The sequence below is a fragment of the Culex quinquefasciatus genome, chromosome 2 (assembly GCF_015732765.1).
Source record: "Culex quinquefasciatus strain JHB chromosome 2, VPISU_Cqui_1.0_pri_paternal, whole genome shotgun sequence".
NCBI classification, from domain to species: Eukaryota; Metazoa; Arthropoda; class Insecta; order Diptera; family Culicidae; genus Culex; species Culex quinquefasciatus.
In genome coordinates this window covers 101,775,393-101,801,432 of record NC_051862.1, presented here as the reverse complement: position 1 = coordinate 101,801,432, position 26,040 = coordinate 101,775,393, and the positions used below count along the sequence as shown (strand labels likewise).

The window sequence follows — 26,040 nt, the reverse complement described above, 5'->3', positions numbered from 1 at the left end:
GAAAATGAACATATAAAGTTTATTCGTTTTTTCGTTGAAGGACCTTATCGGAACAAATAAATAAATAACAAATATTGAAGTTGAAAAGATCCACAATCCAAAATTTAAATTATTTCAAAAAATAAATTCCTTCAATGTCCCTTCAACGGAACATCGTCAGGGGAATCCGGAACCATCCGGGTTGTGGCCAGTCTGTTTAAAATGTAAATTTACAGAATTTTCATATGTGATATTGAAAATCGTGAATTTTGATACCAATATTGCCCATATTCATCGGTGTCGCCAATGTCCTTCCAACGGAACGTCCCCCAGGGAATCCGGAACCATCCGGGTTGTGGCCAGTTCGTTGAAAATGTCCATTTTCGTAATTTTTACATGTGATTTTGAAAATCGTGAAATTTGACACAAATATTTCCCATATTTATACGATGCCACCAATGTCCGCTCAACGAAACATCACCGGGGGAACCCAGACCAATTCGGATTGTGGCCAGTCCACTCAAAATGTAAATTTTCGTAATTTTCACATGTGATTTTGAAAATTGTGAAGTTTGACACCAATATTGCTCATATTCATACGGTGCCGCCAATGTCCGCTCAACGGAACATCCCCGCGAGAATCCGGACTAATTCGGATCGTGGCCAGTCCACTAGAACATTTCATTTTCGTAATTTTCATATGTGATTTTGAAAATCGTGAAATTTAACACCAATATTGCCCATATTCATCGGTGCCGCCAATGTCCCTCCAACGGAACATCCCCCAGGGAAACCGGAACCATCCGGGTTGTGGCCAGTTCGCTGAAAATGTCAATTTTCGTAATTTTCACATGTGATTTTGAAAATCGTGAAGTTTGACACCAATATTGCCCATATTCATACGGTGCCGCCAATGTCCGCTCAACGGAACATCCCCGGGGGAACCCGGACCAATTCGGATTGTGGCCAGTCCACTCACAATGTCCATTTTCGTGATTTCCATATGTGATTTTGAAAATCGTGAAATTTAACACCAATATTGCCCATATTCATAGGTACCGCCAATATCCTTTCAACGGAACATCCCCCGGGGAACCTGGGCCAATCCGGGTTGTGGCCAGTACAATGAAAATGTCCATCATCAATGTCCAGTTCCATGGAACCATAAAAGTCAATTAAAAAAATCTTGATTCTTCTTTCACTTCAAGCAGATGTCAAATATTTGTGCGCGCTACTAGCGGGCGACTAAATTTGGTCACCCGCTGTTCACCCAGGGTCGAGCTGCTATTTTATGAGCGCGTTTATGAGCGACCGGTGTGGGGAAGAGTGATGGTAGAGCGCTTCCAAATCCTTACTGCGCGCGCCCGGTGGAGATGGTCTAAGATAGCAAAGAAATAGCTTCACATGCTAAGTTTTTCCTGAAGGGGGGATGTACCACGATGTACGGCGTAACGCAACCATAAATTAAATGCCAGTGCTCCCTCTGGATTACTCTGTGGACAGGATCCGGTTACACAAAACCATGAAATATTCTTCACAAATGCCATTTATTTATTATTATATACGAAATATTGGAAAATTAAGGATAGTTCGAGGACCCCTCTGGTTCTTGCTCTATGTTTAGGCGGAGCAAGACAATGCCAAATGACCTCGGAATTGGGCCGCTAGGATCTCTGCGGCAGAGACTCTGCCATTCTGAAATGGGTCATTGGAAGCAGCGCGAGGGCTGTCACCACTTAATACCCGGGACTGAGATAAGCTGTATCAGCATAACCCATGTCTGATACAAATTATACTTTCCCATAATTTCACTGCCGGCCAGCGGGTATTGGATTGGACCACACACACACAGAGTCCTAAAATAGCTTATGGAACAATGTTCAGCTTGTGGAGTGAGGTTTTGAGAAAAGGCAGAGAAGCAGGCAATCCACAACTCATAGCGACCAAGAGAACACCCTACCGCGTCTATAATATGGTTGGCGTAGTTGTCTTCAGTGAAATGTATGAATGTTAGAGTGGATGTAAGAGTTATTTGAAAATAATAATGGAGAGCTCTCACCAAACAATGGAGTCAATAATTCTTGATCCTGAACTTGATGACTATCGGCACTCGGCACACTTCGACGCAATGGCCGTTTAATACCAATCATAAGCCGTACGAACTTATTTGTCGGAAAATACATTTTAATTTTTACTCAAACATACAAAAACGGAAAACTCCTTGAAAATGACACGAGCAGAAAAATTTCAGTAGTTTGAAACGTGTCTTTGTACGGAGATACTGAGGTCTAGTAGCTCTCTGCTTGTCGTATCGATTTCCTTTAAACTTCTTCTTTCTTTTTATTTAACAAATCTTTGTTTATTTCCTTAATCTAAATTTTCAGAAGTTTGAAATGTGTCTTTGTACGGAGATACTGAGCTCTTAGTAGCTCTCTCTTGTCGTTTCGATTTTTATAATTTATGTACTTTTCTTTATTTTTTCCGCTTCGTTGTAGTTATACGGCACTATGGAAGCCCCTGATCGTCACAGTCGAGTTCACAGCTAGCGGCCAGCACAGCCCGGCCCTGTGTTCGGAGATCGAGAGGGGGTCTTCCAGGCCGCCCCCACAGGCGAGTACCGTTCAAATCAAGTGACTTTTTGCTCTGAAAATTCTTTAGATTTCAGTTCTCGACCGAGTACAAGTCACCAGCATGACCGAAATGCCCGTGAGCCTTTCACGGAATCACAGGCTCTCATCCCGACTTCGCCAACAGACACCAATGCTAGTGGAACGTGTTAGCAGATCCGGTTCTACTACCAGAACGTACGAGGATTAAAAAGTAAAGTGGAAGAGTTTTTCCTGAATTGCCTTGATTGCGACTACGATGTCATTATGCTGGCCGAAACCTGGCTGTAGGACTCAAAAAAATGCTGCTGGGGAATGGGAAGGGAGCACCAAGGTAGTGAACAGCATGCTGTAATGGCGGAAAACTTGATGTGGTAACGTGAATAACCTGTATCACATCACAAAGAAAAAACAGATGATCAATTATATAATTCTTAGGAAATGTCTAAATGCTTATTCTGTTGACTTCTGTCAGTTTCCAACTATCTGCCACGCCCTTTTAAGTCCCCTCCAGCGTGCGAGTCCGTTTACACAGCTTTGTCAGATTTTTTCGGATGTTTTTTTGAAGTTACTTGTCGGAAGGAAATTCTTGCCGTAATTTCCTTACATTTGTTTCGGTTTGGGGAGCAACAACACCCCCTCCCTCCTCATCAACTCCAACTTCGTTACGTAATAAAAGAACGCTCCCTTATAGCAGTTTCTCACAATTAAATAGACATTTTTTCTAACACATAACACAAGAACTATTTATTTTAAACTTTATTTCATTTTAAACAGTAGTTTTAGAAGACAATTTCACCGTTTTTGCAGACTGAATATTAATATTAAACGGGAAAACCATTGAACAAAAAGCTCTAGGAGGATAAGTCGGGAATCGAACCCGCGCCCCATAGCAAATAGGGATCGGCAGCCGAAGCCGCTAACTATCGCGCCACGAGGCCCTCCGTATTTTTTTACAGTGAATAAAATTGTGTTGCAGTGGATGATTGGAGCTCGATTTGTCCCATTTTGAATTGGAGATGCTGGAGCCATTTCAACAGTGCTTCTGAAGCTTCCGACGGCACGGCATCACGGCAATTTTGAAGCCGAACGTGTAGGGTTCCCGAAAGTTGTGTATTAGATGAAAGAACAGGTGTCCAAAGCGGTAGCAATTTGGCCAATATGGTTGATCGAGTTTCTTTCAACGCCTCCAAAAGACTCAAAAAGTGAAGGTTTACACTTTCCGAGAGCTGAAATTTGTGAAAAGTTTGTTGCAGAAATAAAATTGATATAATTTTAAATATGACTTACTTTGGAATGAGACACGAGTTGTAATATGCATGGGGTCACTTTCGACCAAAACTCGAACAATATTCCCATTGTTATGTTGTACGCTTCTGATGACGGCGTAGAAGCATACGCAATTTGCTCTAGATAAACGGTCCATAATTGGCAGAGCGTAAATGCGTGAAACAGAGAAGACATGTGCAAAACAGACGTTTTGGATTGCTCCGCAAATCCGGCGAAAATAACCTGGATGTGATCAGCAATATGACAGCTAGACTCTTGCGGGACAGGCTGAGACACGCTAGGATGTTGATGATAGTGAACCGCCGCTCCATGTTGTCCGATATGTCCACCGCGTCTTCCCACCAGTAACGCCGTGTGAGTTAGAGAGCCCATCAACAGCCATGCTAACAAACGCATGTGCCCAACACAGTCGGTGAACTCTTTTGGTCTGGAAATTAAAATAAATGGGAGTGTTGAACCATCGACACTATCAGATTCAAACGGGTTGTGGATTACGGTTCCAAGGATTCCCAGAATATGATCCACACTATCCATTGATCTGAATTATAATTGCGTTCAATTGAATTCAATAGTCGCAATTCTTACCCTTGCTGTAGCGATGACGGAGCATTATTCAACCATGGCAAATATCTGGAAACTGCACGGTTATCCCTTGAATTTCCGCGAGACATTTCAAGGGCAAGATATTGCGCAATGGTCGCTTTTAGGACTCCGCCTAACGTATCCTCGCTCAAACCTGGTGTAATGCCACAATTTTTCACGTTGTTTCGCGAGGTGAAAAGAAACTGCAATGAAAAGTTAAAATTTACTCAATCCATACCACATACTAACAGACGACAAACTCTTTTTCGATTCTGCGTTAAAAGTAAAGGTTATTTAAATTTTTAATCAAATGTTTATAACTTTTGTAACAAGAATTGCAGGACTAACCACAAACTACGTAGCACTACGACAGTTAGTGGAAAGTTCGCAACCTCTTTTAGTATTACTTTCTGAAACGCATATTACTCAACCGGAAGCATTTGATCAATATTCCATTCCAGGATATAACGTTGTACCGTAAACTGGGGTCAATCGGGACACATGGGACGAATCGGGACAGCAGTTTTAACCATGTTGGAGCACTAAATATTGATTTTTCTGGTTGGTTTCGGTTAGAACAGACTCAGGCCAACAAAATGTGTACATCCATTTCCAAATTTAAAAGCTTTAAGTGCTCTAAAAAACTGCTGTCCCTATTCAGACTGTAGTTCCGATTCACCCCAGATTACGGTATTTTGTCTGTCACACTCTAAACATACTGGAGGAGTTGCTATTTATTTTAAAGAATCTATTCACCTTAAAGTGTGTTTAAACGAGTTTTCTGATAATAACTGGTTTTTGGGCGTTACAGTTGAAAAGGGCATGAAGACGGGTAATTATGGAGTGTTGTATCATTCGCCAAGCTCAAGTGACCAACGATTTATTTGCATTTTAGAAAACTGGTTGGACAATTTCATATATATGAATAACTTAAATTTATTAACTGGTGATTATAATATTAATTGGTTTGATGAGCAGAATTCAGTTCACTTAAAGCGTCTTACAGAATATTTAGGTTTAACTCAAAAAGTAAATACGTTCACAAGAATTTCACGAAATAGCAGAACATTGATTGACTGTGTGTTTTCTAATATCGAATCGTTAAGAGTGATTGGAAAATTACAGACCACGAAACACTGGTTATTGAAATTTCAGAAATTAATTTGGAATCTTTGGATGACCGCATTAAAATAAAATCATGGAAAAACTACACACCGTCATTTTTTTTTTTTTTTGAATTAAATATACTTTATTGAATCTTTCTTATAATAATTACATTTGGTTTACATAATAAGTGGTCAGCTGTGGCTCTTCAGCTTTAGTATGCTTTTCGTGATTTAAACACTGTTCATTTTCATAACTTTAAAAGTATATGATTTATCATTTTTGTAACACTAGGTACAATGAGGAAAAAAATGTTAAGAAAACATAACCTAACCTAAAACTAACTTAAACTTATCATAAACTAAACCAATCCTTGAATCAAGGGGTATTCAGATATAGCACATTTTTCCCTGAATTTCAAACATTTTTCTTGAATCTTCTGATCCAACATTTTTACTTCTGCTAATTCATGAACCTCACTTGATCTTGTCCAGCCAGGAACATTCAAAACCATTTTGAGTACCTTGTTTTGGACACGCTGGAGCTTCAATTTATGAGTTCTAGCGCAACACTCCCAAACAGGTACTGCATACTCAATAACGGGGTAAATTATTTGTTTGTAAACTGCTAGCTTATTTTTCAAAGATAGCTTTGATTTTCTGTTAATTAAAGGATACAAACACCTGATGAGAATGCTGCACTTGTTCAATATTTTGTCTACATGCTGCCGAAACAATAGTTTCGAGTCAAGTATGAGACCTAAATAGACAACTTCCTTTGACCAGGGTATCGAAACATCATTCATTTTTATCAAAACATCATCCTTTGGGGCAAATCTGGCCGATTTGGAAAGTGGAAAAATGATGGTTTGAGTTTTGGTTGCATTAATGCGAATTTTCCAGTCGCCAAAGTATTCGGAAAGAACGTCAAGACCCTTCTGAAGACGGCCAACTAAATATCTGGTTATTTTACCCTTATAAATAACGGCAGTGTCATCAGCAAAAAGTGACAACACACCATTACCAGGAAGAGTAGGCAAATCAGATGTAAAAATATTGTACAGAAGTGGGCCAAGAATACTTCCTTGGGGAACCCCAGCATCAATGTTGAATAATCCAGAAGCAATCCCATTCAGAAAAACCCTGAACGATCTCTCCGAAAGATAGTGCTGGATAATTTTGATAAGATACATTGGAAAACCGTATAAATACAGTTTATGTATCAAACCATCATGCCAAACATTGTCAAAAGCCTTCTCAACATCCAACAAAGCCATAGCAGTTGATTTAGACTCAAGCTTGTTCTGCTTGATGATTTTAGTTACTCTCGTAAGCTGATGAGGCGTCATCCATAAAGTATGTCACGCTAAAATCGACCAAAATTAACCCCCCCTCCCCCCTATGTCACACTTTGTCACGCTGGTTCCGATCCCCCCTTGAAAAGTACGTCACGATTTGTTGGACCCCCTCCCCATCATGACTTTTTGTACAATCTTTATTAAATTTTCAAAAGGTCCTTTCTGCATAGGAAGCCCATTGCTCATAGGTTGTTTTGAAAATTTGACGATTTATATATGTAGAATTATTATTTAATTCGGAGTTCAATCGAGGAAGTTTTTTATTTTTAAAGGTTGTGTTTGGATTTTTTTTAATTTGATTTTTAAATATGATGATTTAAGCAAATTAAATCTATTATCAAAAACTCTTTTTCTTAAAGCCTTGTATTTTGTTTCATTTATGAGTAAACTTTATCAAACATTAAACATCTTTTTAAATATAGTTTAAGACTAAATTTTCATTATTAAAAAAAAACTTGCGTGACGTCACAGTCTCACGAACCCCCCCTCCCCCCCTTGGCACACTTTGTCACGCTTGCGACAACCCCCTCCCCCTAGAGCGTGACGTACTTTATGGATGACGCCTGAGCAGTATTATGCCCCTTTCGGAAGCCAAACTGCTCATTCAAAATTATATTATTATCGTTGGTAAAATCCAAAAGCCTTGAGTAGATGACCTTCTCAAAGAGTTTGGACAGACTACTCAAAAGACTAATGGGACGATAACTTGTTGGCGATGTTGGATCTTTTTGAGGCTTCAAAATTGGTATGACTTTGCCCAGTTTCCAATTGGTGGGGAAGTAACCAAGTTGCAAACATTTATTGAAAATATTGGCTAGATGTTGAAAGAACTGATCACTCTGTTTTTTCAACACTAGATTAAAATGTTATCAAAGCCTGGAGCTTTCATATTTTTCATTTGTTTAACTGCAACTTTGACTTCCTCACCAGAAACATGGGAATCTGCAGGAAATTCAAAGGTAGAGTCATTGATTGTTGAAATACTATTGGCAACTGATGTTTCTTTACGGCTGGTCATGGAAGCGCCAAGATTATGTGAACTAACAAAATGAAGCCCAAGTGCATTTGCCTTTTCCTCGGATGTAATCAAAGGAGAATCCTCAACAATAAGAGGAGGAATAGGCTTTGGTTTATTTTTAAGAACTTTTGAAAGTTTCCAAAATGGTTTTGAATAATTCCCAAGCTGGCTTACATGTTTTGAAAATTCTTGATTTCTGATATTGTCAAGTCGGTCTTGTATGATTTTGTTCAAATTGTTCACTGAAATCTTTTGTCATAGTCCCCAGTCCGTTGATATTGTCTCCTATAAACATTCCTAAGTCTAATCAAGTGTTTAGTATCTACGTCAATATCAGTTACCTTAAAATTAACAGGAACCTCCCGAACGTTGGCAGCCTCTGCTTGGTTGATAGCCTGCTGGATCACCTCCAGCGAACGATCAATATCAGCAGAAGTTTCCGGGTGTTGATCATAGTCGATGTTGCTGTCGACCACTTGCTGAAACTGCTGCCAGTCAACGTTGTGGTAATCTTTCCGGGTTGGTTGCCGCTGCGGAGTAACGGAAGCTCCAACCTCCACAACCACCGGATAGTGATCAGAACTCAACTCTTCAAACACCTCAGGATGAGCCACGTTCTCAGCCATATTGGTAATGAAGAAGTCGATGATTGAGTGATTCCCAGACCGAGCCACCCTCGTTGGACGATCCGGACTCACAACGTTGTAGTATCCGTTTTGCAGATCGTTGTGCAGAATCACTCCGTTCCGATTCCTCCTGCTGTTGCCCCAAACTTCATGCTTCGCGTTGAGGTCACCAGCGATGATGTACTTTGCGCTCCGCCGTGTCAGCTTCTGGATATCGCCTTCAGTTTTGCTGCTGAACCATCTCTGGAATTCACCTGACGTGGGCAGTATGCAGCAATGAAGAGTACTGGGCCAACAGAAGTGGGAATTTCCACCCCAACGGCCTCGATGATGTCCAGCTTGAAGTGTGGCAGCCGGCGTGGCTTGAGATCACGATGAACAGCGACAAGCACACCTCCTCCTCCAGAGGTGGTCCTATCGAGCTGCGTCGCGATCTTGTAGTTTTGCAGATAAACTTTTTCACCGGGCTTCAGATGAGTTTCCGTGATGGCAGCTACGTCGATCTCCTTCTCGCGAAGAAAATCCACCAGCTCTAAGTTCTTCCTCCTAATGGAGCAAGCGTTCCAATTCAGCAGCTTGAGGGACCTACGATCCATACTGGATGACGAACGAGGTCAGCACTTCAATCTGCTGGGTCTTGGTTTTGCATCCACGCAGTGCAGCGGACATCTGTTTGAAAATATTGAGGAGTTCGGTTGAGGTGTAAAGATCATTACCATTTTCCTCAACTGCTGGTTCTTGGGTTGGTCTTGGCTCCTGGCTGAAGCCCGGTGGTGGCGGTCTCGGCTCCTGGCTGGAACCCGGCCGTGGATGATTCATCTCAGCTCTCTTCCTGGGATCCAACGGCAACGGTGCCAAGTTCGGGACCTGGCGTCGCGGTTGAAGAGGTGGAAAATTTTGCTCCACCAGGGCTGGAGGAGTTCTACGACGCTGAGGCTGATTCTTCGTCGATGCTTGCTGCCGAATTTTCACGAACTCAGCTCTCTTGGGGCACTTTCGGTCGGTTGACGAGTGCTCACCGTTGCAGTTGAGGCACTTCACCAGCGAATCTTGGATGCACTGGGATGTGATGTGCGCATCGGTACCACATTTGGCGCAACGACGCTTCAGGTGGCAGTTCTTACCTCCGTGCCCGAAGCCCAGGCAGTTGAAGCATTGTGTGACGTCACGATGCACTGGTCGGTATCGCTCCCACGACACGATAATGTTGAAAACCGCTCGGATTGCCTTCAGCTCAGGAAGCGTCGTCGATCCCTTAGCCAAATGCAGCAGGTAGAGCTGGTCACGGTACTTGATGTCTTTGTTGCGTCGGCTCATTTTGTGCACGGCCAACACATCCAGTTTCAAAACTTTTAGCTCGGCAGCTAATTCCTCCACTGGCATGTCGTACAGACCTCTGACGACGATTTTGTACGGCTTATCCATGACGACATCATGGGTAAAGTACTCCGCCTCGTTTTCGGTCAAGTAATCCTTGACCAGTTGATAGTGCTGCCTGGATTGCACCAGCACCTTAAATCCGTCCTGACACAGACGAATGTTGCCTAGGACTTTCCCAGACTTGATGAGTTCAACCAGCCCCGCTCGAAAGTCGATCGTTGCTGCTGATTGCCGCACATAAAAAGGAGGCAGTTTCTCCTTTCGCTGTTTCACTTCATTCTCCTTTGCTTCCGCTACCTGGTCCTCGTCAGGCAGTCCAGCGAACTTGTTGTTCTTCAATAGCTGCTCCTCGTGCGACGAAGAGTTCTCCTCCTCCTCATCCATCGGTACAGTACCGTCGCTCTTTTTCGTCTTTTTGCTGTTCGATGTCACTTCCAAAAGCACCTTCCTTTTGGAAATCCCCGGTTTTTGGCCATCAGTTGAGGCCTCAACCTTCCTTTTGGAAATTCCCACTTTTTTGCCTGCTTGAGCCGCAGGTAGGGCAATATTGCCGGCGTTCTGCGCCGGGACGCGACGAGTCATGTTGATTCAGACAACCTTCACCAACGAATGCTCGGATAACAATGAACACACACCGTCATCTTTTTGCGATCTGTTGGAAAAACACGTAAGTTTTAGAACATTAACTGGGGAACTCGAAGACAAATCGCGAATATTAACGAATATTTTGAAAAATTGCACAAGTGAATTAGTAACTATCTGCGACACTGAGTACATACAAAGGAAAGATTCCAACATTTGGTATAGCAGTGAACTTATGAAATTGAAACAAAAAAGAGATAAACTTTACAACAAATTCTGCAGAACTAATAATCCTAGACATTGGAATAAATACACAGTTATTAGAAACAAGTATACAGAATGTTTGAAAACAACCCACGGTGTATTTTTTAGAACAAACAAATGATAAAAAATTCGTTATGTCTGATATTTGGCACCGTGAAAGAAGGGCTCTTTCCCGACATTTTGCGGGGTATACCGAAATATTTCGTCGGGGGGTCCAGTGCAACTTTTTTTTTTGAAGATTATTTTTCGATTGTATGGGATATTAGTTCAAAGAAGTCACAGAAAATCGGTGCATTCATGTTGATATCACTCAAACTTCTTATGAATAAGCCTTGTAGACTCTAACCAACTATATTTTACCAATATTTGACCTCCAATAATAAAAAAAATCGAACCAAATTTACCAGATTTCTAGCTTTCTTTGAAATTACCCCAAAATCCTAGCTGGAAACCCCGATACTACCGAAAGTAATTTTTTTCTTTGTTCAATTTGTCATGAAATAACAGCAACACATTGCCCGGATACAAATTTGAGCATTTAACCATGCAAAACATAGATTATTTATTTAATAAGCTGTTTATTACCCAATAAGATCCGAAAATTATTTTTTCAATCCTCTGCCACATAACACCATTACATTTTATAACATTTTAGAATCAATCACATTGTATAAAACAGTTTTCTGAACAAGTTCCATAAAAAAAGTATCAGTATTGGTTCAATATAAGCAGAGATATGCCCAATTTCCTGAAATAAATAGTGCCTTTCTTCAAAATTTCTTAATTTAATTACCTTTCACATGATGGGTAGGGGAAGGTGGGGCAAGACGACCATATGGGGCAAGAGGAACAATCGCTCCTACGGCCGTAATTTTTACAATTTTGATTATTTCCAGTATGAGGAATTGTTGCTAGCAATGCAATTAGCTGATTCTACTACCACATAACCGCCAAAATGACGTAAACGCCACGGGGCATAAGATTTAATGAAGTTTTTTTCGAAACCTTTGTTTTCTTATAATATTTGGAAAGTACAACATAAGGCTTAGGGTTCGTTTTAAGGCTCATTTATCAAAATGCTATTTTTCCTAGATCAGTAGTGTCCCTACAAATGACATGCACCTATTACAAAGTATGATTTAACTTTTGGTTATTTTTGTTGAGAGCTTTTAAAAAATCTTGTTCAGGTGGGGCAAGTGTACCATATGGATTTTTAGTATGGAAAAAAATACGAATTTCTGCAACAACATATTTTATTGGGAAATAAATACATGAAAGTACTTAAAAACTGATAAACAATCGTTAAAAAAAATTGTACATACAAAGTATAGTGATATTATGAAAATTTACTATTTATCATCGAAGTAGTATTTTTTTTCGTAAAAACGATAAAATTTTTAGTAAAATATTATTATTTAATCTAAAAATGGAAGAAACCATTCAAATACATTCTAATCTGATGTATCTAAGTGATAACAGTTCAATTGTTAGCAAATTACCATATTTTTTCATGCATTGTTCCTCTTGCCCCAACGGGTTGCTCGTCTTGCCCCAATAGTTGAGTAGAACGCACGGAATCAGTGCAAGAACCTTCGTGGTGAACGGACACTAGAGCTGAGGTATTTTTTACTACCTAAGCTCAGAGTTATTTCAAAACAAAATTCACAGTCTTTTTAAAGACTACCTGAGTTATTTTCCAAAATTCTAAACAGTCTTTTCAAGACTAACCCCACCTGAAATTTTGTTGTATTTTACAAACGAAGCCATCTTTTAAGAGAACTTTGCTTGCAAAATGCGTCAAAACAAAGGTAAACGCAAATCTTCTGAAGATTTGGTCGTTACGTCGGTGAAGCGTTTGAACGCTAAACCGGCTAACGGAAACAGAAAAAGAAAACAGCCTCTTCTGAGGTCTGATTCTGATTCTGAATGTGAGGTCAATCCTCCAATTCCATTGACAAACAGTTTCGGTGTTTTATCCGAAACTGAAGACATGGAACCTTCTCCTCGTACTGAGCCTTCTGCCGTCGAGAAACGAGTAAAGGCTCCGCCAAACGCAACTGAAGAATTGCAAGGAAACTTGCAATTTGAAGGTTTCGTTCCAGCTTGGTCGAAGAGGAGAATGTCGCTTGTTGACGGAATCTTTACAAGATCACCAAACTTTTGTTGGTTATTTGAAAAACCACAAACACAATTTCTACACGTATGAGACCAAGAATGCTCGGCCATTCAAGGCGGTCTTGAAAGGTCTCTCCAACGACTTGTCGGTGGATGAGATCAAAAACGAACTTAAGGTGTTGCTTGGCTTTGCCCCATCCCAAGTAATACCAATGAAGAAAAAATCAAACGGGAATATTTCTCGCTTTGGTTTGACTTCACAATTTTATCTGATTCATTTCAACAGAAATGAAATCAACAATTTGAAACTTTTGGACAAAGTTCAGTTTTTGTTCCATGTACGGGTAAAGTGGGAGCATTTTAAGAAACATGGCGGTAATGGCCAGAATCTGACCCAGTGCCGGCGTTGCCAGGCATTCGGTCACGGTACTGATCATTGCGCCATGGTTCCAAAATGCATGGTTTGCGGGGATTCTTCTCACGACAAGGACAATTGTCCCGTGAAAGAAGTCACCCAATTTAAATGTGCAAATTGTGGTGGAAATCACAAATCAAATTTTTGGGATTGCCCCATCAGAAAAAGGTTTTGGATTCTCGTGCTAAGCATCAGCCGAAATCCAAACCGAAATTTTCTCAAAGTCAGGTTGTACCTGCATCTTTAAATCAAACGTTCGTGCTGTCTCACTCGAACAATTCTAGAAATACCCCTACCGTGGAAAAGTTAGGTAACAACAATGGCATTTCTTATGCTAACGTCGTTTCGGGTTCGGGTTCATCCACGAATTTTAAATCCTCTACCAATCTTTCTGAAATTGGGCAGGTACCTCAAATCTCATTTGAAAATTTTTCTTGTGGCAACGCTTTGGGATCTTCTGATCTCGGCGATGTTACGTTTGAAAAAATGACTTTTTTTGCAAAACTCACTGTTTGGTTTGATTCAAACAATGAGTAATGCTACATCCATGATGGAAGCAATCCAGATTGGATTAAAATTTGCGAATGATGTTGTTCTTACCCTGAAGTTTAATCATGGATCTAAGTAATTCCATCAATATTATGAATTTTAATGCTCGCTCTTTAAAAGCGAAAGAAAATGAATTTTTCAACTTTTTACGAGTTCATAACGTGCATGTTGCTGTTATAACCGAAACATTTTTAAAAACTGGCACTTATTTGAAAGGTGATCCAGATTATAAAGTTAATGCCAAACACCAATCTTGGAATAATTCAAAAGTAAATTCCAATGGTAAAATTCTATTCAGAGATTGCACTTCTGGTCTTTATTCGGTTTTATACCCGAATGGGCCAACTTGCTTTTCTTCTGTTAGAAATCCATCTACTATTGATTTGGTTTTGACAAATCAAAGTCAGTATTGTGGTCCTTTAGTGACTCATGCTGATTTTGATTCTGATCACCTTCCAGTAACTTTTTCACTTTCCCATGAAGCAGTTATCAGACCCAATAGTTCTGTGTTTAATTACCACAAAGCTAATTGGGACAGGTATCAGCATCATATTGAGAATAATTTAAATCATGATTTTGTTTTAGAAACCAAAGCTGATATTGATTCAGCCTTGGAATCTTTAACTAATGCAATTTTGGATGCTAGGAATATTGCTATTCCTAAAGTCCAAGTCAAATTTGATTCTCCCATTATTGATGACGATCTTCAGCTTCTGATTCGTCTGAAAATGTTCGCCGAAGACAGTATCAACGTTCTCGTGATCCTGCACTGAAGCGAATTCAAAAAGATTTGCAAAAGGTTATTGACCATAGATTCACACTCCTGCGAAATGAAAAGTTCGCAAGAGATGTCGAACAAATTAAACCTTATTCCAAACCTTTTTGGAAACTTTCGAAGGTTCTTAAGAAACCTCAAAAACCCATCCCTTCTTTAAAAGATGGTGATAATATTCTGTTTACTAATGGGGAAAAAGCTCAAAAACTTGCTCAGCAGTTTGAGAGTGCTCATAATTTCAACTTGAATGTTTTGAGTCCTATTGAAAATCAAATTTCAATAGAATTTCAGAATATTGTTGAACAAGAATTTTCATCAGATGAAGTTTTTAATACGGATCTGAATGAAATAAAACTATTATCAAAAAATTTAAAAATATGAAAGCCCCTGGTGAGGATGGCATTTTTACATTTTAATTAAAAATTACCAGAAGCAACTTTAAGTAGCTTGGTCAAAATTTTCAACAAATGTTTTGATTTGGCATATTTTCCCAGTAGTTGGAAAAATGCCAAAGTAATTCCGATTTTGAAACCGGATAAAAATCCTGCTGAAGCCTCAAGCTATCGGCCCATTAGTTTGCTTTCATCTATTAGTAAATTATTCGAAAGAATAATTCTTAATAGAATGATGACGCACATTAATGAAAATTCAATTTTCGCTGATGAGCAGTTTGGATTTCGCCTTGGGCATTCAACTACTCATCAGTTGTTGAGAGTTTCAAATTTAATTCGAAGCAACAAATCTGAGGGCTATTCTACTGGCGCTGCTCTTCTAGACATAGAAAAAGCATTTGACAGTGTTTGGCATAAAGGTTTGATTGCGAAATTGAAAAGGTTTAATTTTCCGATTTATATCGTGAAAATTATTCAAAATTATTTGACGGATCGTACTCTGCAGGTATGTTATCAGAATAGCAAATCTGATCAACTACCTGTACGTGCCGGCGTCCCTCAAGGAAGCATTTTGGGTCCAATTTTATACAATATTTTTACTTCTGACTTGCCTGATTTGCCCCCAGGATGTCAGAAATCACTTTTTGCTGATGATACAAGCATCTCCGCCAAAGGTAGAAGCCATCGCAAGAAGATTACAAAAAAGCTTGGATATTTTTAATTCTTATTTGAAAGAATGGAAAATTACTCCAAATGCTGCAAAAACTCAACTTATTATTTTCCCTCACAAACCAAGGGCTGATTTTCTTAAACCAAAAAGTCATCACATTATAAAGATGAATGAGGTAAATTTAAAGTTGGAGGATCAAGTGAAATATCTTGGACTTGGTTTTGACAAAAACCTTACTTACAAGGATCACATTGAAAGTATCCAGGTTAAATGTAACAAATATATTAAATGTTTGTATCCACTTATAAACAGGAATTCTAGACTTTGTCTCAAGAATAAACTGTTAATTTATAAACAAATTTTCAGACCTGCCATGCTTTATGCTGTGCCGATCTGGACAAGCTGTTGCTTAACCAGGAAGAAAAAACTTCAGAGGATTCAGAACAAAATTCTGAAAATGATTCTGAAACTTCCTCCCTGGTTCAGCACCAGTGAACTTCATCAATTAGCCGAAGTTGACACTTTGGATGTTATGTCCAATAAGATAATTGATGCATTTCGACAAAAATCATTGCAGTCTTCAGCTGCATTGATCCGCTCTTTATATAGTTTATAAGTTAGTTTTAAGGTATCCCTTTTCCCTTTTGTACATGTAGGACCTCCTACATTTGAAATCACTGAATAGCGAAAGCTACAATATTTCATGAATAAATGAAAGTTGCTAGTATTTAAAATTGAGGTGAAAAGTCATCGATTGTGATTGGACACTCAATAATATTTTAACTGAATGAATGTACATGGAAGAAAAAATCTGAATAAATATAAATTTAAAAAAAATTGTTTTAAACAATTAAATCAACTAACCTTTATTTTGCTTAGGGTGTGGAAATCAGCCAGAAATTCAATGACATCATTAAGATACGTTTTCATACATTCCGCAATGTTACATGGTGGTGGAGGGACATCCGGCAAATCGTCTATAAGCCCAGGTGGTAGGATACCGCCAGCATCCTGAAGCAATATCCCAACCAGTAATAGCAGATTGCTGTCTACAATATTAGTTTTGAACTTCAGCGCTTGTACAAGCTCAAAAACAATCTGCCTGCATAACTGCATTTTGTCGCGTTCTTTAGAAAAAGCTTTATTATTCAAATAGCAAATATCAATTAATGCTTTGTGAGTTAATGTAAAATTTTGTATTGCGTAGCTCAAAATTTTTGAAAATGGTTCCAAAACATTCTGAAAAAAAACATAGATTATTTTCAAGTTTATGATGATTAATTACATTACACATACAAAAAATAGGCAAAAATGACGGCGCAGTCTCAACTCGAGGGGAAGCATGAACATTGATTTTTTTTTTAAAAATATTTAGACGGGCCGAATTATATTTCTCCAAAGTTTGTATGAAGAATTAAGGCCACCTGAAGTGTGCAAGAAAAAATACAAATTTGAAAATTCCAATTCTGCTCAAATTTGGCAAAGCTGTTGAGACTGTCGAAAAAACGAAACTATTGGCACTACGCCCCCCGGGGCATGGCCTTCCTCTAACGTGGGATTTCTGCTCCAGCGCCTCTGACGAGACAGGAGAAACCGGGACCGACGTTTTACTTCACCATCCGATAGAAGCTCAGTGGATAAGGCGGGAATCGAACCCGCGTCTCATAGCAACATCGGGATCGGCAGCCGAAGCCGCTACCCCTGCGCCACGAGACCATGAGACTATCACAACATGCAAAAATCCCGAATTTCATCCAAATCGGACCACCCCCTCCAATTTTGTACACTCCCAAAAAACGACTTTTTGGCGATTTTTGAGCAAAACCTTTATCTTCAAACGACGATAACTCAGGAACCACAAATCTTAGAGGGTCGGTCTTAGACTAAATTTTGAAGGAAATTGGACGTAGCATCCATTTCCATGATCAAAATTTAGATTAATATATTTTTTCTACCTGTATTGCGCAATTGAAAACTTTAAATGGCCGTATCTCAAAACAGCCCTATTTATTTTTTTAAATTTGACCTCATCATCGTATTCCCCGGCCAATTTTACACAAGAATCACTTATCGACAGAAAGGAATATGTTTCGTTCCAGAGATATCGATTTTTAAAGTTTTGAGTATTTAAATAAGATTACCGAAATTAGCTACACCCGCCGCATCTGCTAGAAGCACTCAGTCGTGCTGATCAATAACTGCTACCTGGTTATTTATTGAAATAAGATTTCATCCCCACAGTGTACACCACTGTATAAAACTGCTGTATAAACTTAAATTAAAAAAAAAAATAGTATACGGTGAATTTGTGTGCTAGCCCACAGGACAGACCAAGAACGACACGACAGCTGCTGTCCACATGTATCAGAAGTACACACCAAATTCTGATGTTCGTTTTCAGTAAATAAGTTTACTGAAAATTTTCAGTAATCCTATTTTTACTGAAATTCAGCATTAGTCTTTTGGAATTACTGAAAATCAGTAAACCGTATCAAATTTACTGAAAATCAGTAACATTGCTGCCAGTCTATTTATGTTTCTGACATTTGCTCTGCCAGTCTATTTGGTCGCCATTTTAGTTTGTTCTGGAAGCGTGCCGTTGTAAGTTGAGATTTTATCCGCGTCCTCGGGGTAGGAAACCTGCCCGTTCAATCCGGAAAATCCACGGTGGTTCAATATCCACGGTCAGCACTGTCTGCGGTTAGAACAAAGATCGTTTTTTATTTTTCCCAAGAGTTCTGTAAAAAAATTATGAGGGACCCAAAAATGGCAATTTTTGACCCACTTTGATCCAGCGACCCATCGGAATATCTCCGGCCACCGGAACATTTCCGGGTTCTGCGGGTCATTTTTGGAAAAAAGACATTCTGACGAGTTCAACTAATAAAGAAGTATGCCAATTGGTTGAGTGTTCGCTGAGCTATGGCCATTTTAGTGATTCCAGTTTCACCCAGGCCTATACGGATTAACTGAAGACACAGTTCAGTTTGACAGTAAAGAATTACTGAAAATTCAGTATTTTTTGACAATTCGTGCTTACTGAAAATTCAGTTCAGTTTGACAGCTTATAATTACTGAAAATTCAGTTTTATTTGACAGATTTTAGATTGCTGAAAATTCAGCTTTTCTTTCGTCATTTTGACATTTTCAAACTTGTACACTGTGTACACAGCAACTTTCTTTCACTGAATTTCAGTAAAAATTTACTGAAATCTGCACTACTGAATCTTCAGCAAGTTTTTCAGTAAATAGTAAATTGCTGAAACTTCAGTTTCCTGAAACCAATCAGGATGACAGATGGTTAACTGGATTTTCAGTAAGTTTGAAAATGTCAAAATGACGAAAGAAAAGCTGAATTTTCAGCAATCTAAAATCTGTCAAATAAAACTGAATTTTCAGTAATTATAAGCTGTCAAACTGAACTGAATTTTCAGTAAGCACGAATTGTCAAAAAATACTGAATTTTCAGTAATTCTTTACTGTCAAACTGAACTGTGTCTTCAGTTAATCCGTATAGGCCTGGGTGAAACTGGAATCACTAAAATGGCCATAGCTCAGCGAACACTCAACCAATTGGCATACTTCTTTATTAGTTGAACTCGTCAGAATGTCTTTTTTCCAAAATGACCCGCAGAACCCGGAAATGTTCCGGTGGCCGGAGATATTCCGATGGGTCGCTGGATCAAAGTGGGTCAAAATTGCCATTTTTGGGTCCTCATAATTTTTTACAGAACTCTTGGGAAAAATAAAAAACGATCTTTGTTCTAACCGCAGACAGTGCTGACCGTGGATATTGAACCACCGTGGATTTTCCGGATTGAACGGGCAGGTTTCCTACCCCGAGGACGCGGATAAAATCTCAACTTACAACGGCACGCTTCCAGAACAAACTAAAATGGCGACCAAATAGACTGGCAGAGCAAATGTCAGAAACATAAATAGACTGGCAGCAATGTTACTGATTTTCAGTAAATTTGATACGGTTTACTGATTTTCAGTAATTCCAAAAGACTAATGCTGAATTTCATTAAAAATAGGATTACTGAAAATTTTCAGTAAACTTATTTACTGAAAACGAACATCAGAATTTGGTGTGTATGGTTTTGTTTGTACCAGAATTGAAAAAAAAAATCCTCAATTATTCAGATGAAACAGGCTCACAATATAAACATCGGTTTAATATGATCAATCTTTCAAACCGTAAGGCAGATTTTGGGTTTTTTGCTGAATGGCACTATTTCGCTACCGCACATGGCAAAAGCTCTAGAACCCATGAGAATTATTTCATCTACTACAGCCAGCTCTACATTTGTTCTCGTTTCAAATTAAAGAAGAATTAAAAGAAATAATTTGATAAAGTGGAAAGAAATGAGGAATTAGGAAAAATATGAAAATAACAGAAAAATGATAATTTTTTGAAAAATGTATTGTAAAAACTCTGTAGCATTTGCAAATAAATATTAAAAGTTCAAATTTTACTTAATATGGTTCAATGACACTGTGATCAGGAAAAGCAGTGCATTAAAATTTACCCAAAAAATATTCCGTAAACAAAAAATAGATTGTTCTAGGAATTGATTAAATCAAAATCGTATAAAATTATAAAAATAATTTATCTTACAGAACACCAGGTAGTAATTATTGATCAGCACGACTTAGATCTTCTAGCAGATGCGGCGAGTGTAGCTAATTTAGGTAATCTCAAATACTCAAAACTATAAAATTCGATATCTCTGGAACGAAACATATTCCTTTCTGTCGATAAGTGATTCTTATGTAAAATTGGACGTGGAATACGATGGTTTAAAAAAAATAGGGCTGTTTTGAGATACGGCCATTGAAGGTTTTCAATTGCGCAATACAGGTAGAAAACATATTTGAATCTAAATTTTGATCATGGAAATGGATTCTACGTCCAATTTCCATCAAAATTTAGTCTAAGACCGACCCTCTAAGATTTGTGGTTCCTGAGCAATCGCAGTTTGAAAATAGGGGTTTTGCTCAAAAATCGCCAAAAAGTCGATTTGTTGGGAGGGTACAAAATTGGAGGGGGTGGTCCGATTTGGATGAAATTCGGGATTTTTGCATGTTGTGATAGTCTCAACAGCTCTGCCAAATTTGAGCAGAATCGGAGATGGTAATTTTCAAATGCTGTTCCGCTTCAGATGGAATGACCCATATAATTCAAAAATTTAATGCAATATGTAGGAGAAGCGAACCGCACTAATGCACCATACGACTTTGGAGAAAAACCATTCGGCCCTGTCTAGTTGAGAAGCCTGCGCAGACATTTTGATGGTCGTTGTTATCCAGGGCTGCGGAGTCGGATCATATTACAAGTGACTCCGACTCCGACTCCGGCTTTATGAGATTAGCCGACTCTGACTCCGGCTCCAGCTTTCAGCTCCAACCGACTCCGACTCCAACTCCGTCCTACCAACTCCAGCTGACTCCGACTCCAGCTCTCAAAAAATTGTTAACTCCGACTCCGAGTCCACATAATTAGATATATTTCGAAAGTTAGTTATGTATTATTTTGAAAACACTTATAAAAAATTTGTAACCTGTGTTTTTACAGTTCCAATAAAAAAAATACACACTGAATCAAAGACCAGCATGATTTGACTAAAAGGAAGATTGTAAATTTTTAATTCGTTGTCTGTAAATATATTTAAATGTATGACTTCATGTTTATCGTGTGCCACATGCATTTATTTTATATTTATTAGCCTTTGGTTGGTGTCAAACTAGGAGATTTGTATTTATTTATTTCCTATTCATTAAAACCTATTCATGCATGATTAAAAAAAAACAATTAGAAAACAAGCACAGTTAAAATCAATTAAAAGTAGGCGACTCTATTAAGTCGAGAAAAGTCACATGAAAAATACAAAGACACCAACCCCATATGAATGTAAGTTTCAGCCTGTTCCAGCTGACAGTGACAGATGTCACTGTCAACCGACTGTCATTGTGGCAAGCGGAAGTGAGCTGGCGGGGACGGATTTTGGGGGATATAAAAGCGGACCAAAACGAAGGCTCGCTCTCTTATTTTACCATCGTCCGGAGGAGTGAAGATCGGCAATCGCGCCGGTGTCACCCGTCAACATGTGACCCGGTTCTAAAGTTCGCGTGTGTAATTTGATAACCTAGTTAAAATTCACACATCAAACAGTGATAAACAGTGACGTACCACAGATTAAAATCACTTAAAGTTAATAGTACGGACTGAGGAAGGACAGCACTACAAACGGTTAGTGCTGGCCGCGTTAAGTCCCCTCGGTCGAAAACGTACCCCCGAGCGAGTGTAGTGCAACAAGAACTGCAGTGAAGTGAAAAAGTGGTCGGGACTGGTCGCACGAAGTACCGCGGTACTGAGTGCATTGTGGTACACGTCAAATTCTGTGGACCAGTCCCCAAAGAACAGTGGTGTGCCTCGCTCGGGATGGACCACTAGATTGTGCGCGCGGTACCACTCCCCGGACAGCGAACTTGGCCATCCGTCACCATATGGCCCGCGAAACGCCGAAGAAGAAACCCCCCCCCCCTTTTGTGGCCTTTTTGGGCGAAGCCATCGAACCCTGGCGGCCTTTGAGGCATCGCCGACGTTCCCGCCGAGTTCCGGAACCAGCCAGCAACAGCGGATCAACAGCAGCAGCAAGTCGACCAACGAGCAACAACGATACTAACCTAAAAGCATGCAAGTACAGAAACAAAGACAAATACACGTGAACAAGTTAAAAGGTCTTTAAACCCCCCCCCCCCCCTCTTGCCCCTTCTCCCTCCCCCCTAAGCCCCTTTAAGTAAAGTGGTTAAAATTATTGAAACCCGGCTAAAATAAAATAAAAATGTAGGTCAGAATCAAACATGCTGTGTCGTCTGAAATTATTTATACCTAATATCTGGTCTTTTGCTTGTTTTCCCCTGTAAAGTGTGTGATTCAGTGTAAGTATTCGTTATTTTTTAGAAGTTATTGTTATGTCCCGTGGAGTACCGTATGCCGACCCTAAGGAGCAATCCACCTAGCTGGACTCCTTGTGCTCTTCTCCCTTTTTTTCTAATTTACTAGAAAGAAAACCCAACCAAAGATTTCTTCTGATACCTTCTACTTACATCCCTTCTTACCTCTTATTACATCTTCTTACAATTGGCGCCCAACGCAAAATAAAAAAGTGCTTTATTTCCTGACCAGAAATGAACCCCTTTTTTAAACGGTCTCCCGGAGAACTTCAATAACCTTCATTAATTTCAATAAAAACAAATTTAGTTTTCATCAGTTTATCCTACGAGGCAATTAATCACTTTGGAAAAAGAAAAATATAACCGCAAAATACTCCATGAGCTTAGGCACAAATACAACCAAAAGTTTCTTATGTTGAGCGAAATCATAAATTAGCAAAAGTTGCAAAAGTGATACTCCTGAAACAAACGAAATAACCAAAGAATTCTGAACTGTGATAAAACTGATAAATATGATCTATTTATTTATTTTGTCTTTTGTCGATATTTATTTATTTATTCTTTAAACGTTGCATGCTATTTCAATCAATTTGTTCATTTTTCATCGAATCTGTGATATTTAAAACGCTTCAAAAAAGTTTAATGAATTTCTTGAATGAATTCTCAACTTAAAGTTCACTCACAAACCAATTATTCATGAATAGGAAAACATAACATCATTGCGAAACAACATAATTTACGATCATCACTTTGAACAGCATGAGGAATACGAACGATAAGAAATGTCAATAGGTCGCAAAACCAAATGCGAAATGCTTCAGAAATCCCAATCAAAATGGAAGCACAATGTTTACGTTGAAACTTCTCCAATTTTCATCTCAACTCACCAAATCGAAATTAAAACAATCTTCAAAAAAACATTATATTTTTCATTTATTTCACTATTATCAAAAACACTGATCACTTATAAACATATTTTTTTCAATTTCTTCACTGTCATCACTTCGATCAAAACTCACGAGCAAACTCCGGTTCTCCTGAACCCGGTCGATGAATGAAGTTGCTAAAGATCTGAAATTAGGAAAAAGAACATTAATGAATCATTGTAATCCGAGCATTCGTTGGTGAAGGTTGTCTGAATCAACATGACTCGTCGCATCCCGGCGCAAAACGCCGGCAATATTGCCCTACCTGCGGCTCAAGCAGGCAAAAAAGTGGGAATTTCCAAAAGGAAGGTTGAGGCCTCAATTGATGGCCAAAAACCGGGGATTTCCAAGAGGAAGGTGCTTTTGGAAGTGACATCGAACAGCAAAAAGACGAAAAAGAGCGACGGTACTGTACCGATGGATGAGGAGGAGGAGAACTCTTCGTCGCACGAGGAGCAGCTATTGAAGAACAACAAGTTTGCTGGACTGCCTGACGAGGACCAGGTAGCGGAAGCAAAGGAGAATGAAGTGAAACAGCGAAAGGAGAAACTGCCTCCTTTTATGTGCGGCAATCAGCAGCAACGATCGACTTTCGAGCGGGGCTGGTTGAACTCATCAAGTCTGGGAAAGTCCTAGGCAACATTCGTCTGTGTCAGGACGGATTTAAGGTGCTGGTGCAATCCAGGCAGCACTATCAACTGGTCAAGGATTACTTGACCGAAAACGAGGCGGAGTACTTTACCCATGATGTCGTCATGGATAAGCCGTACAAAATCGTCGTCAGAGGTCTGTACGACATGCCAGTGGAGGAATTAGCTGCCGAGCTAAAAGTTTTGAAACTGGATGTGTTGGCCGTGCACAAAATGAGCCGACGCAACAAAGACATCAAGTACCGTGACCAGCTCTACCTGCTGCATTTGGCTAAGGGATCGACGACGCTTCCTGAGCTGAAGGCAATCCGAGCGGTTTTCAACATTATCGTGTCGTGGGAGCGATACCGACCAGTGCACCGTGACGTCACACAATGCTTCAACTGCCTGGGCTTCGGGCACGGAGGTAAGAACTGCCACCTAAAGCGTCGTTGCGCCAAATGTGGTACCGATGCGCACATCACATCCCAGTGCATCCAAGATTCGCTGGTGAAGTGCCTCAACTGCAACGGTGAGCACTCGTCAACCGACCGAAAGTGCCCCAAGAGAGCTGAGTTCGTGAAAATTCGGCAGCAAGCATCGACGAAGAATCAGCCTCAGCGTCGTAGAACTCCTCCAGCCCTGGTGGAGCAAAATTTTCCACCTCTTCAACCGCGACGCCAGGTCCCAAACTTGGCACCGTTGCCGTTGGATCCCAGGAAGAGAGCTGAGATGAATCATCCACGGCCGGGTTCCAGCCAGGAGCCGAGACCGCCACCACCGGGCTTCAGCCAGGAGCCAAGACCAACCCAAGAACCAGCAGTTGAGGAAAATGGTAATGATCTTTACACCTCAACCGAACTCCTCAATATTTTCAAACAGATGTCCGCTGCACTGCGTGGATGCAAAACCAAGACCCAGCAGATTGAAGTGCTGACCTCGTTCGTCATCCAGTATGGATCGTAGGTCCCTCAAGCTGCTGAATTGGAACGCTTGCTCCATTAGGAGGAAGAACTTAGAGCTGGTGGATTTTCTTCGCGAGAAGGAGATCGACGTAGCTGCCATCACGGAAACTCATCTGAAGCCCGGTGAAAAAGTTTATCTGCAAAACTACAAGATCGCGACGCAGCTCGACAGGACCACCTCTGGAGGAGGAGGTGTGCTTGTCGCTGTTCATCGTGATCTCAAGCCACGCCGGCTGCCACACTTTAAGCTGGACATCATCGAGGCCGTTGGAGTGGAAATTCCCACTTCGGTTGGCCCAGTACTCTTCATTGCTGCATACTGCCCACGTCAGGTGAATTCCAGAGATGGTTCAGCAGCAAAACTGAAGAGCGATATCCAGAAGCTGACACGGCGGAGCGCAAAGTACATCATCGCTGGTGACCTCAACGCGAAGCATGAAGTTTGGGGCAACAGCAGGAGGAATCGGAACGGAGTGATTCTGCACAACGATCTGCAAAACGGATACTACAACGTTGTGAGTCCGGATCGTCCAACGAGGGTGGCTCGGTCTGGGAATCACTCAATCATCGACTTCTTCATTACCAATATGGCTGAGAACGTGGCTCATCCTGAGGTGTTTGAAGAGTTGAGTTCTGATCACTATCCGGTGGTTGTGGAGGTTGGAGCTTCCGTTACTCCGCAGCGGCAACCAACCCGGAAAGATTACCACAACGTTGACTGGCAGCAGTTTCAGCAAGTGGTAGACAGCAACATCGACTATGATCAACACCCGGAAACTTCTGCTGATATTGATCGTTCGCTGGAGGTGATCCAGCAGGCTATCAACCAAGCAGAGGCTGCCAACGTTCGGGAGGT

At 40.1% G+C, this 26,040-nt stretch overlaps 1 protein-coding gene across 10 annotated transcripts in view; it reads right to left on the bottom strand.

Moving 5' to 3' along the window:
* Nucleotides 1-3,303: 3,303 nt before the first annotated feature.
* The window catches only part of LOC6045498 (protein unc-79 homolog), a 279,959-nt gene continuing 257,222 nt past the window's right edge, over nucleotides 3,304-26,040 (bottom strand). For 7 of the 10 annotated variants that reach the window (XM_038254243.1, XM_038254237.1, XM_038254236.1 and 4 more), the window contains 4 exons: nucleotides 16,569-16,943; nucleotides 4,461-4,660; nucleotides 3,876-4,302; nucleotides 3,304-3,814 (listed from right to left, as the gene is read on the bottom strand). In XM_038254243.1, coding sequence (XP_038110171.1) covers nucleotides 3,539-3,814; nucleotides 3,876-4,302; nucleotides 4,461-4,660; nucleotides 16,569-16,943 — 1,278 coding nt within the window. In that variant the 3' untranslated portion in view covers nucleotides 3,304-3,538. Of the gene's footprint in view, nucleotides 3,815-3,875; nucleotides 4,303-4,460; nucleotides 4,661-16,568; nucleotides 16,944-23,627; nucleotides 23,736-26,040 lie in introns of those variants that run through there. The other 3 variants (XM_038254239.1, XM_038254241.1, XM_038254242.1) reach the window with 3 other exon arrangements.